At 40.5% G+C, this 18,895-nt stretch overlaps 1 protein-coding gene across 3 annotated transcripts in view; it reads right to left on the bottom strand.

The window, feature by feature from the left end:
• Positions 1-18,895, bottom strand: part of pik3r3b (phosphoinositide-3-kinase, regulatory subunit 3b (gamma)) — a 98,485-nt gene that overhangs the window by 7,815 nt on the left and 71,775 nt on the right. The window contains exons 1-8 of one of the 3 annotated variants that reach the window (XM_086270135.1): positions 15,403-15,936; positions 6,652-6,787; positions 5,473-5,571; positions 2,938-3,118; positions 2,334-2,459; positions 1,898-2,217; positions 1,270-1,344; positions 964-1,134 (exon numbers count right to left, since the gene is read on the bottom strand). In XM_086270135.1, the coding sequence (XP_086126261.1) occupies positions 964-1,134; positions 1,270-1,344; positions 1,898-2,217; positions 2,334-2,459; positions 2,938-3,118; positions 5,473-5,571; positions 6,652-6,787; positions 15,403-15,517 (1,223 nt within the window). In that variant the 5' untranslated portion in view covers positions 15,518-15,936. Of the gene's footprint in view, positions 1-963; positions 1,135-1,269; positions 1,345-1,897; positions 2,218-2,333; positions 2,460-2,937; positions 3,119-5,472; positions 5,572-6,651; positions 6,788-12,253; positions 12,311-15,402; positions 15,937-18,895 lie in introns of those variants that run through there. The other 2 variants (XM_086270136.1, XM_086270137.1) reach the window with 2 other exon arrangements.

Genomic DNA, 18,895 nt, shown 5'->3' with positions numbered 1-18,895 from the left:
AAAAATAAACATTTTGGAATCAAACCTTCCTGCTCTCAGGGTTCACTCAGTGTCTAACCAAAGTTTGGGTTGGGGGAAGACAACAGATAACAACAACACTACTTTAGAAGATCAAATCTCTGCATTTTAAAACACATTTTGTACTTTAACATCCTCCTGCCTCTGGCTCTTCTATCATCTTGTTATAGCATGCTTTTAAACTGGCTTTTACAAAGCTACCATGTTATTGGGTTCAGTCTAAATATATAGACATGGACACATAAGTGGCTTTATTGTAACCATTGACTATAGGTTGCCATGGAAATAGAAAGCAATCAGCATGTAAATCACTGAGTTTTTTTCCCCTCCCACATGCTGTGAATGCATCATTAATCCCCTGTCTGAACTGGAAGATTTTCTACGCGGCACACTTTGCCCACAGTACCAATGGGGGTCAAGACATATCACAATGTATATCGTGTATCGCAATATAGCTAAAAAATATTGTGCATTACATTTTCCTCATATCGCCCACCTCTACCACAGTTTTGTGTCCAAAAATGTTTTTTCGGTTCCCTCAAACGCACACTGTGAATCACAGTGTGCTGCAGACTTAAAAAAGCCCTACCATCATCTTCAATAAAATAATCAGCTTCTTTTCTGAAGCTTTCAAATATTTCGTGGCTTAAAGATGTACTGCAAAAGCATGGTGCTATTGAAAAGCCTGAGAGTAAATACAATTAAAAGTTGTAGCTTTTTTGTAACTTCGATTCTATTTTAACAACTTTTTATGTATATAATACAAATGCCTAATGTTGTTGTTGGCACTGGTGTTCGTCTCAATGTGCAATATTTTGAAAGGTGTCCCAACATTTTGTCCTTGTGTACAAACAAGGAGGACAAAAATGTCACTCTTGACTTCATAAAGTATGGGTATGTAAAGTAAGACGCACATCACTTCAGTCATGTGTTGCATGTACTCACACTACAGAGCAGGCATAGCACCCTTTTTTGCTGCTTTCTCGGATAAGAAAAGCTCCATCTGGCTTCCCCAGGAGCAGCTCCTCTGCCTGTGTCCTGTTCAGATCCCCCACAAACCAGTTCTTCTCATCATAGTGAGGCAAGTTCTCATCTTCCTCACTCACAAAGTAACCTCTGCAACCACATACATATGCAATACATTGAGAAATTGCACCAAAGAAATAATATATTCTGCTCTTTAAATTAACAGTTGCTCTAAGTAAGTAAAGTAACAGTGTTTGGGTTGCAGCAAAGCAAGTAGAGACTCACTCGTCTGTGTTCTCATTCTTGATTCCCAGCCAATCATTAATTCGTTTCTGACGAACTCCTTTATGATTGAGCCAGCTAAAGAGAAGTAGAGAGAGAGAGAAGCATTGTTACTGCTAGGAATCGGTTTGAAACTTTGAAATTTGTTTATGTTAGAGTGAACTGGCACAAGACTGAAATTGGCAAATGTCCTCACAGAATAATTTGGGATGTTCTGCTGAGAAACTGCTTAACTTGTTCCTGGAAATAAAGCAGGCGCTCTGATATCGAGTTGAACTGGACCTTCCCTAAACTAAAGCAAGTTTCTGATTGAGCCACTTGATGTGCTTTTGGCTCTAGAACTATGATGAGTCAGATTTTCTTTGATGTCCATATGACAATCAATAAAAAAACCAATTATTTCATCGGAAATGATTCCACTGATGTTTGAGTTTTTTTGACCACATCTAATAACTCCCCATTTGACTTTCAAGTGTGTGTAGCTACCCCACAGATGTACAGCATGAACAATATAAACACATGAAAACAGGATCCTGTTCCAGGTCAGTAGGTTTTTAATGCTGACCTGCTTTGACCTGCTTTCTGTACTAATGCCATTGCTCATGTTTTTCTCTCGTCTTTGTATGCTTACACTAGATACTGATCCCTGATTTTGCGGAGCTGTATGAGATCAGGCTTTAGGCTGTTCATCTTTTTGTCTGTCTCCCGGTTGTCCATGGCTTGCGTCTTTAGGTCCTGCTCCAGCCGCACCTTGCTGTCGTGGATCTCTCCGAGGCGAGATTTAAGCTTTTCATAGTTCATCATGATGCGCTCAATCTCTTTATCATTGCTCTCACGCCTAAAACGCTCAATGTAGTCCTTGCTGTAGCGCTCCTGCGTGTGGCATTGCTCCTCGAAAATCTTGATGGTTTCATTGAAGGCTTCAATAGCTGTTCGCTTCATCTGGATCTCCTGCAGGACAAGATGAATAGTTGACACACAAAAAAAGCCCCAAAAAACAAACAAACAAACAAAAAACAGACATGCAAAAAAAGCAATGCATTTGTTAGACTAGAGTATGAATATACCTGTGATGTCTTGGTATACTCTTCATATAGTCTGTCATATTCTTTGCTTTTCTCCTGGTACTGATTGTGGTATTCCTGCAACTTCTTCCCCACTGCATCGATGTTGTCCTCCTTCACCAGCTGGTCCTGAGAGTCAGTCGGAGAAAGGAGCATTAGAGACAGAGTGACTTTCAGAAACTGACAAGGAAAAAGCTGGAGAGTAAAATCAAAAGCCATTTGTAATAAAAGGCCAAAAGGAAAAACAAAAATGCACGCACACACACTTATTCCCATTACCCCCGTTCTCCTTACTGAGGGTGACTCCTGAACAGGCTCGTTAATAAACCACCCACAATGCCCCAGGTGTAAGCCCAGGTGGGCATTCTGGCTAATCTTGCATAGTTCTGAGTAATGACTGGCTAAACCTGCCCTTTCATCACTGGTGCGTGCAATTGAGTATGTCATAGGAGCCGGCCGAAAGGGCAACATTTCAGCGTGCAGGTATCATGTAGCTGCTGCTGCAGTTTAAAGGGGAAACACTAAGAGCAAGTCATTGGGTATAGAGGGAAGATTGTTGGTGGTATTCAAGAGGATACTGTTTAAAGATTATGAGGAGGGAGTTTACCTGCTGGAAGCGGGAGATGGGGTACATGAGCTTGACATCTAGCTTGGTGTTGTATTGAGCCAGTGACTCATGTCTGTAATGGCTGATGAGCTCCACCACTGAGCTGAAAGTCAGGGGGTCAGAGAAGCCGTACTTCCCATCTCTGTGGTAGATCTTTATCAGCTTGTTATTGCCCCCTTTCCTGAATAACAGAATAACAAACAAAGGCTTAAAGAGACAGGCAATGCATTCTAAAACAGACAGGTTGTCAATTTATATACACGCCTTCAAACATTTGAAGATGTGGCGTACAAATATTTATACACCATAGCTTCTATAACACCTGGGCATGGTATGACTCCAAGGCGGGATCTTTGGTTTTTCCTGACCTGCCCGTGTCAGGTTAATGAAGAAGAAGAAAAAAATAAATAAATCACATCTTAGCCACCAAACACTCTTTGCTAAACTATGCATCAGAGAATGGCTTCATATTTCCTGCCACCCTGCCCCTAACAAAAAAAACCCAAACAAAAACAAACAAACAAAAAAAAACCACACTTCAGAAGAGTCTATTTTAAAACTCTTATTATTGACCATTACCCTGAAATGTTAAAGTTCAGCTGATGGTAAAAGCAGAAAGAAGGTGGAACTGAAACACAAGGCTAAAATATGTCACCAGGTTTGAAAAGAAATAATCAAACAAAGTCTAAACAGAGAATTATACATTTTTAACTTGAATTATTTAGTATTTCCTAAACAAACATACTTATCCTATGCTAGTGTAATGAATTGTTCTGCTGTCAGTTGACATCATTAATAGGTTTTATTCATTTCTGTCTGAAAGTCAAAAGATGAACTAGTTATTAAGATTACATTCAGTCCGAGTTATCAAGGGACACACAGTGAAACAAAACAAAACAAAAAATACACAGAGGTAGAAGAGAATTCGTTTTAAGCATGTATTCTATTCCATCAAAACACACATCAGAGCTCAGTGGGGGAAAAAAAAAATTACGCTAATTTCTATTCTGTTATAGGCTGGGTAATCTGCTGGGAACAAAAGGATACCATGCACTTTGATGAAAATGAAAATTCTCAGCTTTCAGAGGATGAAAGTAACAAAATAACGCAGTCAGCTTTTTTGCAGCAACTAAAAATGATACCCAGTTTTTATGGCTTCCACGTGCTTGTATGCATGCCTGATAACATCAGGGCATGTTCCGAAATGAGTTGACAGATGGTGTTGGATGGGAACTCTCCTCCTAGATCTGGAGCAGGGCATCATTAAGCTCCTGGACAGTCTGAGGTGAAACCCAGCCACGCTGGATTTAGGTCAGGCTAGCATGACTATGGCATCAATTCCTTCATCCTATAAAATGACTTCAGGTGGCTACTGTTGTGGTTTCGTCCTATATAACTAAAACTGAATTGAATGATATCCTTCAGGAATTGCCACCAAGCTCTTGCCACATGAGGCTGGGTGTTGTCCAGCACCAGGAGGGTCCCAGGACCCACTGCACCAGCACAGGGTCCTGGGGGCTTGGACAAGCGGTCCGAGGATTTCATCCTGATGCCAAACGGCACTCAGTGTGCTGTTGCCCACCCAGTGAAGGTCTGTCAATCTCTCCTTAGGTTTGGCTCTTCAGACCATCACTGACCCACCACTAAACTAGTCATGCTGATGTTACAGTCACTCAGGGTGAACCTGCTCTTATCTATGAAAAGCCCAGCTCAGACTCCACAGTGCCAAGCAGTGAAGTCCATTTCTGATTGTTTGGCCAGAGACATTCACACTAATGTCCTCCATGCTCTTAAGATGTTGGGAGAGGCCGCAAACCTAGCAATTGTACACAATGATGTGTCATCCTGGAGGAGTTGGACTCTAACCCTAACCCTCTATAGGGGACTTGGTATCATCTCGTGCTACCAGTAGTCACACTGACACTAGCCAAACAAAAACAATGATTAGAAAAGATGAGGTGGGAAAATATGCCTATAAAACCATTCTTCTTTTTGGGCATTTCCTCATTGTTGCCTCTCTAGTGCCCCTGTAGTTAATTTCATTCAAATCAACGCAGCTGAAATTGACAAACAACCCCCTCTGCTACTTAAATGACCAAATCAATTTCCCAGAAGCTTAACTGCCTTGACCTTATACTCTGATTAAAGAGTGTTCCTTTCATTTTTTGAACAGTGTATGACCAACCCCCCCCACAAAAAAAACCCAAACCTAAAATTGTCCACTATTACTATGCAATGCTAAAAAACAACAAAAAACAAAATAATAATAACAACATCAGCATGCTCCGACTATGGCAATACAAGTTTAAAATATGTCCAGAAGGCAGGCAACGCTCTATTATTCTTTATTATCTACAAAGCACTTATAGGAACCATCTCAAGTCTACATTCTTGCAGTTAACTAAAGGATAACAGCATTAAAGTGGATCAGAAGTGCTGCACTACTCTCAAGTTTGTAGAAATCCTTGTGTGGTTTAAAACACATCATTCAGATGCTCTGATATAGACATAAACGTCTGTGTGCAGTGGCCTTACCTTAGCGTTAGCGTGTAGTCGCCTTGCATCTTAGTAGACGCGTCCCGAACCAGGAAAGTCCCATCAGGCATGTCTCTGAGCTTATCATTCACCTCCTCCCTGAAGACAAAATAGAAAAGAGAAACAGAGGAAGGAAAAAAAGGGTGTTTGACTTGGTTGAGTGATCCATGCACAGATGGTGTTCATTTGGAAAAGTCTGCCTTCAATCATCAGTGGCAGGCGAGTAGAACTTTCTTTATAACCACACACCTCAAAGTAAACAATCCGTCAATTAGCAGTGCAGGGAGGGGTGATCCTAGCCAGCAGTGTCTCAGCTGAGGATAAGTACGTGAGTGGCAGACTGACTGTCTGCACTGTAGGTGTGGTTATCACTGTTTGTGGAACAGCTAACCTGCACTTAAAGTAAAGCAGTGACCTTAACAGTAAAGACAATTTACTGAGCTGAGAAATAAACTTGTCAGTTATCTCTGGAGGTTAGAGTATATCGAAGTTTCAAAATATATTGACATACAAAACAAACTAACAAGCAAACCAAAGAAACATAGAATTACACTATATAGTTTACTAATATGATGGTGTATAACATAAAGCATATAAAAAAAACTACTCTATCCTGCAGTCTTTAACTGCTGGAGCCCTACCCCTACTGTCGCTATAGACTTTAAGCTCACTGTCAAAGTTCTCCTGCAGCATAGATGGACAGACAGTGCTGTGATATCTAACAAAGAATAATAACCTGATACTCTGAGTTAAGATTCAATTGATGCTAAACAACATGCTAAACAGGAAATGCTAATTTCAAAGCCACCAGACAACAATGACAAATATAATATTTACCCTAATGAATAATAAGTGTTACTGGTCATTTTGAGACTCTTTAACATGTTGGTAGCTTAGAACCACACAAACATCAATGTCAGACAACTGACCAACTATAACTCCTATTATTTTGTGGTCTGACAACAGGTAAAGCACTGATAATACCCATATTTGCTTTTTTAAGATGTCTAAAATGTGCTGACCATGTCTGCACATAGAACACGCCTTTAGTTTCTGTCAGTGCAGGTCTTGTGTTGCTGGGGGAGGGGCCAAGCCTCCCACATCTGCATTTCATGTAACCTAACAATGTCACTGTTAAGCTCTCACTGATTTTTCTGTCAGTAACACAGTGTTTGCTACCTGGATATGTCACCCCAGTACCATTCGGCCTCTTGTAAGGAGCCTCCCGCTCCTCCATCCTTGGCGACATTGCTGCTGCCCCCTGCCATTGCGACCGAGGAGGGCTGCTGAGGCTTGGTTGGCTTTGGAGGAAGGGCTAGGAAAAAAAACAAAACAAACAAGTATTACAATTACTGTGTGTATAACAGTTCATATGTACATGATATTTGCATACAGTATAACTTGCCCTCAGCCCTGCAGCAAAGTTCAACCATCAGTCTACAGCTGCAGACAGAGTGTTGATCACTTTATCATTTAGAAATACTACTTTGCACAACCATACACAAAAATGTATGGTACCTCGCAGCCTCCTAGGCTACGTTCACACTGCAGGTGAAATCGCATCAAATCCAACTTTTTTTGACCCTATGCGACCCATATCCGATCATGGTATGACAGTGTGAACGGCACAAATCTGATATTTTCAAATCCGATCTGGGTCACTTTCGTATGTGGTACTGGATCCGATACATATCTGATATTTTAGAAAGCGACTGCTGTTTGAACGATCATGTCGCATTAAATCCGTCTTCTATGTCACTGACACAAGACAGATGCCAATTATCAGCGCCGGAGAAGACATCATGAACCCTTCCTGGCCATCCAGTGTAGATGTTAGTGTAACGTTGGAGAAACGTGAACATTTTATTTGTACTGTATAATCTGCAGATTCTGACAGACATTTCCAACTATCCTTTGAAGCACCGCTCCTCTCTTAAACAGCAATAAGGATAATTATTAGGCCATAAGTAAATAACAAAATAACTTTATAACTTAAAGCAAAATTGGGAAACCATCAGTCAAACAATACTGTTTGGTCTGGGTCTAAACAGAGCGCGTTGTGTGTGACGTCTTCTTTTGCGCATGCGGGCCGTTTGAGCGTTCACACTAGAGCGCGTTTACTGTCACATTTTATTTGTAGTGTGAACAAGCAGACAGAAAAATCGGATTTGATCCAAAAATCGGAATTGAGCATTAAGACCTGCAGTGTGAACGTAGCCCTAGTAGACACACCTATTGTATCAATTTCAAAATCTGACATCACTGTGTTCGAGTTATTGCATTCATAAGATTTTCCAAAAACTTGACCTGTGAGATTCAAAATCAGCTGATATTTGTAGAAGATCCACCAATGGTATCAATTTGAAATTCCTACATCTCCACGTTCAAAAGTCACCAGATTCGCATTGAATTTTTGATTAAATCCTTAATATGTACACATTCTTTTTATGCAGATGATGCACAGGAACTGTACTCATAACCACACCACATAAACACTGTAGCAGTGCAGCTGGTGACTGTATGGTTATTAATCACAAGTGAAGCGCCCATATATCATAGTAATTATGCCTTATGTCAGAAACCACACACGCAGGTCAACTTTCACGTGAGTGTTCCCGGGGCTCAGCAGGAATGCTGAGGTTTGTTAAATGTGGAAATCCTCATGTTTTCATATCTTCTCCTGTCATTAAATTCATTCTCCTGTTAGGTTTGTAATGGGGAACTCTGGTCCTTCCGCTCGTTTGTTTGTAGCCATTGTCATTGCATCATCAGAGTGTTAAATTTGACTGAGAACTCTAACAGAAACTCTGACTTGCATTCTTCCCATTGTGTTTTGGTTTTCGACGGTTATGAAAATCAAGCTGTATAAACCCATAACTTAAAGGTTTTGCTATAAAAATAGGTTGTTGTCTTGTTATTAAGTGCTTCTTTATAAATGGACCGATTCTTATACATTTTTTACTTTTCTACTTTCCCAGAGCTCTCAAAGCCTCTTATACAACATGTCACAATCACCCATTCACACACATTCATACTCTGATGGATGCATTGGAGACCAACTTGGGGTTAGTGTCTTGCCCAACATATGCAGACTGGGGGAGCCAGGGATCGAATCACCAACCTTTCGATCAGTAGATGGCCTGCTCTACCTCAGGAGCTACAGCCACCCTCATAAATGTTCACTTTTACGTCACTTAAAGAGCTTAGTTCAGTTTGAGTAAAACTAACATAACAGGAGTGCCTTTGGTCAACGGGATCAATCTATAATGTTTCACAAGGTTTAGTCATTAAACAAATTTAAGTATCAAATGGAAATACAAACTGAAGAAAAGTCAATATATTTAACTGATTTTGTGAAATACTATGCAGTCTAACAAAAAAATAAACAAAGACTGAATGCATGAAATAAAGGTTAACATTACTGAGTCTGTTTCAACTTCTGCGTTGCAACTTGTGGCGCTAACATGCAACTTCTATGCAAGACTGGGATTCAAATCTATATTTGATTGCTAAGTGTGAAAAAATGTATTATAGAGAAAACATTTCACCTTGCATGTCAAGTCAAGTAAAACAGTATGACAGTCTGCTCACACACTGACCAGTCAGTCAAACGGGATTGATGGTAGTTTCAGAGCTTTTGGTTTTTGAACACTGATGTTATAAACCAGCGCATATTGTAAAGACCTGTTTGGTGCCATGCTGCATGCTAAACAGAGTTAACCTGACTATGACACATAATATGAAAAACAAACAAACACATGCAAAAGTTTGCAAGTATCCAAGCACATCTGGACACAATTTAAGGACCAGCAGTGTAATATCTCTCTCTCGCTCTCAACAGAGTACTGATGTGGGAGGTGTCATTTAAAAACAAAGTAACCTGATGAATGTACTGAAATGGAGTGGGCTCCTCCTGCAGAGTGCTCACGTGCCAGAGTCAGCAGCATTTGGGAACACTGTGGCCTCACAAATTACCACAAGACACGCACGCACAGACAGCAGAAACAGACGCTTGAATGTGAGGAAGGGCTGAATAAAACCTGGACTTCTGTGTGCACGTGCACATCACCACTCACTGTCCGTTGAATGCTAACACTCACAGCAGCAAATAGTTACATTGTTAAGTTATTTCTGTTATTTTTAAGCAATCTATAGTTAAAATGTTTATGCTAAATACTACATAGGTAACTTTTGTCCTTAGGTTCGACTGGTGCTGTGTCACTACTATTCCACAATAAGGTTGCTGCTGGAACATTGCAGGACTACAATCACACTTCAAATTAGGTATTACATCAATGACAGCAGCTCACTGGAAAAGAACCATTGGGTATGTTCTGAATTTACTTGGGCTTATAAATGCTGCAACAATCGTTGTTCAGCATTTTTTCCAATATTATTAGAACTATTGTTCATCACAAATTTTCTTGAAATATTGTGATATACCCTCAAAATGATATCACTCACCACTAGGTTGAGGGTGACTAATGTGTTTAATTCATATCTTCTATGGAAAAACAGAAGACATTTTTCCCAGTGCTATGACGACTTAAACCTACAACATTTGCCCACTGGGGGGAGCAGAGCAAGCAAAATGCACAATAATTGATTTGATGCTAATTACAGACATGCTAGTATATCTAACTGACAAGTACAAAAAAAAAAAAGCCACAGCCACCAATGAAACAATGAAAACAATACTTTGGAGTTATATTTTAATTGTCACATGATAGTAGTGAGAATTCACTACAAAGTGTGTGTGTGTGGGGGGGCAAAAGAGGGGAAGTGACAGCTTGTGCTTATCTATGCAAATGCTTGGATGCCAATAAACTAACACACTACATTTCAAAGAACAAAAAAAAAGTAGGAACAGTTTACATCCTACAAACTTTTTCTTCACTCTTTATTGTAAGACCACTTAAATAGAGACTGGTAGCCTCTCTTCCTCTCCTGTTCTTTGTTCCCTTCTCACTGACTATTCAACTCTTCTCCCTCCTCTCTCTCATGTCACCATGGCAGTCGGTTAGTGTTGCCAAAACTGTCGTCCTGCAGCTGCACTGTTCCCCTCAGTCAGCACTTTACAGACTAATGCTACACGTGTGCACTTCCAAGGATAGATGGGGTGGAAATTCATGTTATGTTTACATTGAAAAACACATGCACAAGTGAAATAGATCGCAAAAACAGAAAAAAGTAACTGATTTTAAAAAGCATGAAAATCAGAGTCTATGTGTGCTTGCAGTTGTGGACCACACAGAGGGTAGCGTGTAAAAAGCACAGAAGGATCACCACAGCTGCAGTTAGGCAATCTCATTACCAATAAAATTAGTCTTTTCTTGACTTCATTACGTGTGTCCACTTTTCATATGTTACTTGAACACCTCAAACACTGAAGTTACAATGAGATAATCGAATTTCTGTCTTAATACACCAACTACAAAATGCATTTCTACCAAATTAATGACTAAAACAATTTCTGCACCTTTAAGTCTCTCATTACTCCAATACTGTATCTGGTAGTTTCTTAGGACAATGGACACAACAGAAAATAAGCAGTACACAAGCTCCAGATTGCAAAGTTCTATAAGAAAAATTAAGACCAGAGACCTGTAGAAAATCCAAACCTTCTGACAATGATCAGAATTTGTGGGAAATGTGATCTTATGTCCTAAATAAAGAAGAATTATACTAATCGGAGAACAGTCTTAACCACATGGACATATTTGGAAAACGTTCAAAACTGCAAAAAACACGACTTAAAAAAATATGACTAATATAACAGAAACTGCTGAGCCCTTAGTCACAACTACTGCATAGGTCCCTGAGAGGAAGCCAGAGGGACGGTGAACAAAGGGGACCGTAGGTGCAGCCTCCCCCTCACCAAACAAAGGACCAGTGCTCACACATTCACATATGCACAGACACTTCCATATCAGTTGTCATTGTACATGCTGACAGAAGCCTGCAGCTCTCCTAAACAATAACTGTCAGAGTGGACAGACACATGATAAATTCACTTGAGACAAAGAGAACTCAGAGAACATGGGTCTTGGGGCATGTTCAGGAGTGCACACGCCAGCTGATCAGGGAAACAGGGCAGCAAAATTGAGGTTTGACAGATGTGTACCGACACAGGAATTCATACACGACAATGGAATTAATGCACAGCCTACAGTTAAAAACTCAAAGCAGGAAGCATGAATGTGTTGTTCTGAAGCAATCTGCTTTATTTTCACAGCTCTACATCTGGATGAGGTAAGTGTGAGTGTACGCATCTGTTATATGAATGGAGTCTTTCAGACTATCTAAAGAGGATCCAGATTTCTGATGTAGTAAAGCTGATTAACATTTAAGTTGACACATTGACAGAAATTTAAATTTGATAAGGCTGTTTCTAAATATTAAAATATTATAACTTTTTAAAGAACCACAGAAAAAAAATCTGCTTTAAGTGACATTCTGTTGTTGGACTTTCATTTGGACGACTGTTTGTGACCCAGTTTTAAAATACAAATGCACACAGAGCAAAATAATGAATGAATGCCAGTGCTCGCTCACATCCTCTGCAAGTTATGGGTGCTGCAGGAGCAATAAAAGAGAAGGAGGAGCTCTGTGTATAGGGGAAAAGCTGAAAAACACTAAAGAAAGGGCAGCATAAAAATGCAAATCAGTAGACATGGATACAAAGAAAGCTACGGTTACATTTAAAAATGCAAAACTAAGAAGGCTGAAGAGACTAAAAAGTGAAATACATGAAAACAAGAAATCTCATTCCCTCTCTTACCGTTCTCCATCACACTCTCTGTTAGATGCATGTTTCCAGTTCTCTCAGCTGTTTCCCTCCTCCCTTTTTTCTGTCACTCCCCCTCCTCCCTCCTCTACCACCACCTCCTCCTCCTCCTGTTCTCCTCTCCGTCAGACTGAAGAAAAGAGGGAGCACAGCTCATTCTAAAAGACAGAAGATGCCCCAGCTAATCCCTGCACGGAGGCACGCCCCCTCATCCAATCAGAGGACAGCCCGGAGGGAAGGCGTGTAAAGCTCAAAGAAAGAAAGAAATGAGGGAGGCAGGGAGGAAGGTTGAGTAGGCTTGTGGTAGACCAAGTCCATCACACCACGCAATCACACACACAACAATGCAGCACCTCTAAATCAACAAGTTTCTACTGTGACTGCCAACTGAATTTGTATATTCATTCACTAACCCTAAACTAAGAATAAAAACAAAACTTACCCAACCTTCCAGTAAATTCAAGCCTTGTTGAAAACTGATTCTTGTTCCAGCTTCTCCTACAGGGAAAAGCTGGAACCAGAATGAGCTTCCAGCTTCTCCAACCAGAATTAGTTTCAAAAAAGGCTTAAAATGCAGACAAAACCATAGGTGCTAGACATTCTACATCTCCACACATTCTACTGGGCTATGCCTGGAAAGTTACACTGGTGGAAAATTAGCAGAAGACACCTCTGTCCTATTACAGAACAGGTCCTCATACTGACGTTTAGTTTCATGACAACGCTGCAATTTATTTACTTGAAAAACAATTTTGCATCTTTCCGCTGACTCACATTTCAACACAAAACAAATTAATTTTATTTATACAGCACCAGCTGACAGAAATCTAATTATGCTTTATATGAAGTAAAGAGGCCACAATATCAGAGTGAGAACAACAATCAGACAATCCCCCTATGTGCAGCACTTGGTAAAAGTGGGGAGGAAGAACTTGTTCTTAACACGTGCAAGGAAGCATCCAGACTGCACAAATAAAGAAAAGGAACAATATGAATGAAAAAAATGATTTGTCGTCTTGGCAAAGGGGTCTTTTTCTTTTATTCTGTGTACACATGAATAAAAACTACGGAGAAGAAAGAGGAGCTGGAATGTATAACACTGCATTGTACTGCAAATGAACCTAGACATGCAAAAAGCACTCTGGTATGGTCCTTTGGCAACAATGTCCCGGTGATTTTCCATTGAAACACGAGACTCATCATTCACCCCACATCCACAGAGTGTCGCTTCACACACACCAAGTTGCCAGTGGATACGGAGGCCTTGCCCTCCCCTGGGGGTGGCAGTGACACTCCACCTGTGCTAATCACACCACAAGTACCACTGTACACACACAGGAATTCACACACTGTAGATATCAGTGAGGTGTTCACATTTCAATTCCAGTGTAATAAACATACACATGTAATGAACATCTGTGGACTTAGAGGTTTAGCTAATGACAGGATGTGCTCATTTGGACAAAAGAGCTGTAAGAATCTGAGTACTGTACAACCTAAAACCAACAGAAACAGCGAAGCTACTCGCATAGGAACAGAGGATTATTTGTCCTCTATAAACACCAAATCAGTCTACAAAAACACTCATATATACACAAATGCTGTTCTGAAGGTTTCACATTGCCAACACAATGTTTGTTATGGTCCAAAACATTCTTGTTCACTACATTTTGTCAGATAGAAACAGTCTGCTGAGCAAAGCAAAAATCTGTTATTTTTTGTGCCATGACAAACCCCTAAAGAAATGGCACTAGGCACGATAAAAGCCGTCCAGTGGCCAGTTAAATGTGTGAATCACCATTAAATGGCCAGAATTTTGCATCTGCATCCCTAATGCACTGAGCAGCAGCAACAAAGGATTACCGACTGCACTTCAAAATACAAGGTCTAAAGAGAAAACGTAGCTGAAACAATACTTTTACCCAGCACAAGCGTAAAATATGTTGCATAGTCAAGCATCCCGTGGTAAAATGGTAGTGAGCTCTAAGCCCAAATACTCTGCAGCATGCTACAGATAGACACAACACGGCACTGTGAGGTTGCTGCGGAGTATAGTGCATCTTAATAGATACATGGAGGGAAAAGAAAGGAGACGGAAAAAAACCCCGAAAGAGCTACAAGGCAATTCAACAGCGCCTCCTGGAAACAACACAACGTCCCACATCTGCGCCATGATCCATTGAGGAGGGGAGAAAAGCAGGGAGGAAGAGGAGCGAGTCGAATGACACTGGCACAATTGCCGAGGAATGAATGAATGAAACTTATTCAATTGTGGGTGACAGTTGGCTAGAAAAGGGCACAAAGACTTCTATATGTGTCCAAGTGAAGATCGTTTTTATTCGGAGATATTCAGGACGGTTTTATTCCAGGTTTTATTCATTTTCTTGGTTTCCTGCTTGTCCCATCCCCCCTCTCCCCCTTCCCCGCTCACGGCACAGCTGATTTTGGAATGATTCAGTCGGAATGGTTTAATGCAAACTTCAAGTGCGGAATAATACCAAATCTCGGTATTGTACAACATTTACCCGGTGGTCTCATAAGCCAAATTCTCCAACAGTTAAATTAAAATGGGTTAAGCAGCAGATACAGTCACCTTGGCTCCTATTCTATCATCTCATAGGCCTCTTGCAAAGCCATCAGACGCAGAGAAGAAGTGGGGATGCTTCAGTGCACGGACTACACGGGACTTATTGTCTCCACAGTGAGACTGCAGCTACTGTGTCATCACGCAAATCTGTATCTTAATGTACAAAAGATCAGCTGTGGCGAGTGCACCGGACAGCGAGAAACAAAGAGTCCAAGGCGTTTAAAGCGCTGTCACTGCTGCTGTAAACTGCCATTTTATTTCCTTCGTCCCCGAATTACCTGCTTCTCAGCTACAGACAGCGCTAAGTTTATGTACGCTGTCACAAATGTAGCGAGTGTGCCTAAAACATCACGACTGCCCAGAAGCCCGCGAAGCCCTAATAAAACAAAGCCATAACTGCGTGACCGGTACGAACAGGAGCAAAACGTGAAATCTGAAAGCTTCTCTGCAAATTTCACCAGACACCAAAGCACACAGCTCCTAAACACACATCACTCCAGCTAATTAACTCCAGTCCAACTAACCATTTCCCCGCTATCACCGGCTTGAAGCTTACCTGGTGGTTGGTCCATTTCCAGATAAAATATCAGCTCTGTGGAGTAGGGCATCATCACGTCCCTCCAGTCTCCTTCCTCGCCGGCTTTTTTGGTCGTCCAGACTGTGTTATACATTGCTTTCTTGTAGCTTAACCAGGCAGTCTTTGTATTAGAAAAACGCTATTAAACAAAGTAAAAATGACCGGCGTACTTAAAAAAGAAAAAAAGAAACAATCATCGTGTGCTCCTGTCATATGCCTCCATGTTAATCTATCTGTTTACTTCTAAGTCTTCTATCTGAATTCCTGCTTCAGGATTAAATGAATAGACGAAACGTATACAGCAAGCACCGGGCTGCGACTGCTCCCTCGGACATGTTAATATTGTTAACAACTCGGGGAACTTCATGAAGGCTCCTGTATGTATGTGTGTGCATCTATCTGTCTACATATATATGCACATAAAGACTTCCTTTAAACGGTGGGTAGGTAGATGCCAGCTCTACATACAACCCCCTCTGCCTCTCCTCCGCAGGTGCCACCGTCTCGCTAGTTTCATTTTAAGAAACGCACTGACAGGAGGCGGCTGGCGGAGGCAGAGCCAGACAACGGCTGGGAAAACCCACTCCTACACGACATGCAGGGGAGGACAAAAATATCACCAAATATTCACATAAAACTTAGTGTAAATAAACTGCTCTTTAATGTTACATATAATAATATCCCTCATTTATTCATTGCCATTATCTAATCCATGTAGGAAATCCAATTTTTTATCGTCCCTGCCGATTTGACGAATAATTAATCGTCCCTTTATTACTCGAAGAGTGGTTAGCCCGTTTCTGTCCTCTATACGCCGCTGACAAAGCGCTCTGCGCAAGCTCAGAAGCCGAATTTCAAAGCCAGTAGGAAAATTACCTCAGCCTATGAAGAGCAAGTTACAAATACGGTGGTTTTCCACTAAGTTTCTAACCTTCGCCTGAGTCTGTGTGACTACATGTTACCAGCTTCGGTTGGTACATACAGCACCGACAGCTGTTTGGTATGACATAACATGCTGCATGATAACTACCAGTCAAACCAGGACTGAGAGCCAGTGCTTGCTTTATTAATTTCTGCAAATTAACTAGAAACAGGAAGATTAAATAATGACCTTGGTGAAATATACATATCAAGTAAGTTTTGTTTCTAGTTCATGTTTATAGCATTATGAGGTTAATTCAAACAGGCACCAAATATAAGGACAACCCCCCCAAAACAAATTAAAATCACTTATGCATGGTTTTGGAAATTGTCAGTAGCAGTGTGAATAAGATGGAAATACATTGCAACAGAGATTACAATGTGGGAGATTGTATGTTTGCATAACATACCTAAAGATTATGTATCCACATTAGCAACTATCCTCTTGTAGGATAGGCAACAATGCTTGTCCTCTCCAAAGGTACTAGCTGACTAAGTCCACACATCTTCATAAACTCCTTTAAAGTCTCTTTACACTAGCTTTTTTGAATTTTTGGTAATTCCCTTTCCCAAATAGTGGCAAGTACACCCTTTTTCATCATAAGGGTCTTTTCTGCTGCAGTGATAGAGCTTTAGTTTATTTGATCACTGGGCTTGTTTAACTAGCCTGTTTAACTGCTATTTGCGATGTGAAGAAAACCTCCTATGGTGAGGTAAGTACAGTTACAGATAATATGGAAGCTTAACCATGAATTAGGGAATGCTAGAGATATGCAAACATGCATGAGGCCTGTAATAATTACATTACCACACACACACACACACACACACACACACACACACACACACACACACACACACACACACACACACACACCCCAAAACACCCACCCACCAAGAAGGATAGTATGGATTTCCATGATTATTAGTTCAAGCACAATCTCTAGGGATCCTTTTGTTCATATTTTAAGATTCTAAAAATGCTTGGTATTTTTATATTAACAATGAATGGCAATATGTTGTGGGAAAGGGGTCTCTGAAAGCGAAACAGAGTATTAATGCTGTGTTTAGACCAAACATTAGTGAAGTTTTACCCCTCATTATATGTGCATGTACAGGTGATAGAGCGTTTCTGGAACACTTGCAGCCCAAAAATATTACCCAACATAGAAATGGAGAACTACTTTATTCCAGTATAGTTCCAATAGCTGGAGTTAAGTAAAAGTTTTGATTCATTCAAATATTCACACTCTCTCTTTTTTTTCTGTCTCAATATAAAGCAAATGTGATATCAGGGAGAACCACAGAAATCCCAAAAGAGGAGGGAAAGAAGACACAAAAGAGGAGAATAGAGACACCATATGCAGAAAACATGCTTTCTTGCTTTGTGGTAGATCTTTGTTCTGTTTTCACTGAGATATTTGAATGCTAATCAATAAAAAAAAAACAAAAAACAAAAAACAAAAAAAACAGGACAGAAGACTTCCTTTTTTATGTCAGACAGTGTGTGCACAGATTTTGTATGACTTACTTAGCTATGTGTTGTGAGAAAACAACATTTTCTTTCGGTCTAATCACACCATTAGGCTATCATGCTTTATAGCAGAACCTAAATGGACATATTCCTCGACTAGTACCATCTGATGCTGACCTACTGCCCAAAGTCCTTTCACTGAAAAAAAAAATGCTTACATCATTTTTCTTAGAACTTTGTTTCCATTTTTTAAATTTATAATAATTATAATTTTATTAACACCATGATGGGTGACCATTATTTTGATCCAGACCCCCATCATCCCACAGTAATCTCTGCCAGGAATGACAGCTGCTTTGTCTGGCCCAGTGTCCTACTTGACGAGGCAAGCAACTCCCATCTACTATCACTGACCCAGTCATCTATATTTCCATAAACTTGTCTGTCTCATCTGTCCATCACAAGAGAGGTAGAAATGAAGGAGGATGAAGGGACCTTGTGTGAATTGAGGGAATTGAATGGATTCTCCGTAATGCAGTACGCACATATATATCATTAATGTGTGTTTGTGTGTGTGTGTGTGTGTGTGTGTGTGTATGGGTGGGTGGTTGTGTTACAGATGACTTATGCTGGATACACACAGCACAATGTTCTTCTCTGTACTGTGTGTGTGTTTACAGCCTGGCAGATGGATCACTATTAATGATACAGGAGCTAAAACTGCCTCTCGACAAACAAAGGAGAAACGAAGAGGGACGAAGGATGGGCAGACAGCACAGGAAGGGAGGACGATGATGGGAGATGTGCGCTGATGGTTGCACTGTCCCCAACCATCAGCACACAGCTCCCCATTTAATTTCCCAACCACCAATCGCAGGAGCACCAAGTGGCCTATTTGCATAGCATACCTCTCCGATGGCTCCATATACACAAAACATATACAGTTATGTTTTCAGGCACTTGTTCAAGCACATTTACAATCAGATGCAAAAATGAAAACAAATTCCCAAAGTAACAGAAAACATTTTTAAGCTTGGCAGACAATGTAAAAACCCATTAATGGCTGATGATTGAAAG

This window comes from Aulonocara sp. 'chitande type north' Nkhata Bay, linkage group LG17, assembly GCF_057382095.1.
Source record: "Aulonocara sp. 'chitande type north' Nkhata Bay isolate Kocher_YH1m ecotype deep benthic linkage group LG17, A_spYH_male_GT1.1, whole genome shotgun sequence".
Classification (NCBI taxonomy): Eukaryota; Metazoa; Chordata; class Actinopteri; order Cichliformes; family Cichlidae; genus Aulonocara; species Aulonocara sp. 'chitande type north' Nkhata Bay.
This window is presented reverse-complemented; position numbering and strand designations above follow the sequence as displayed.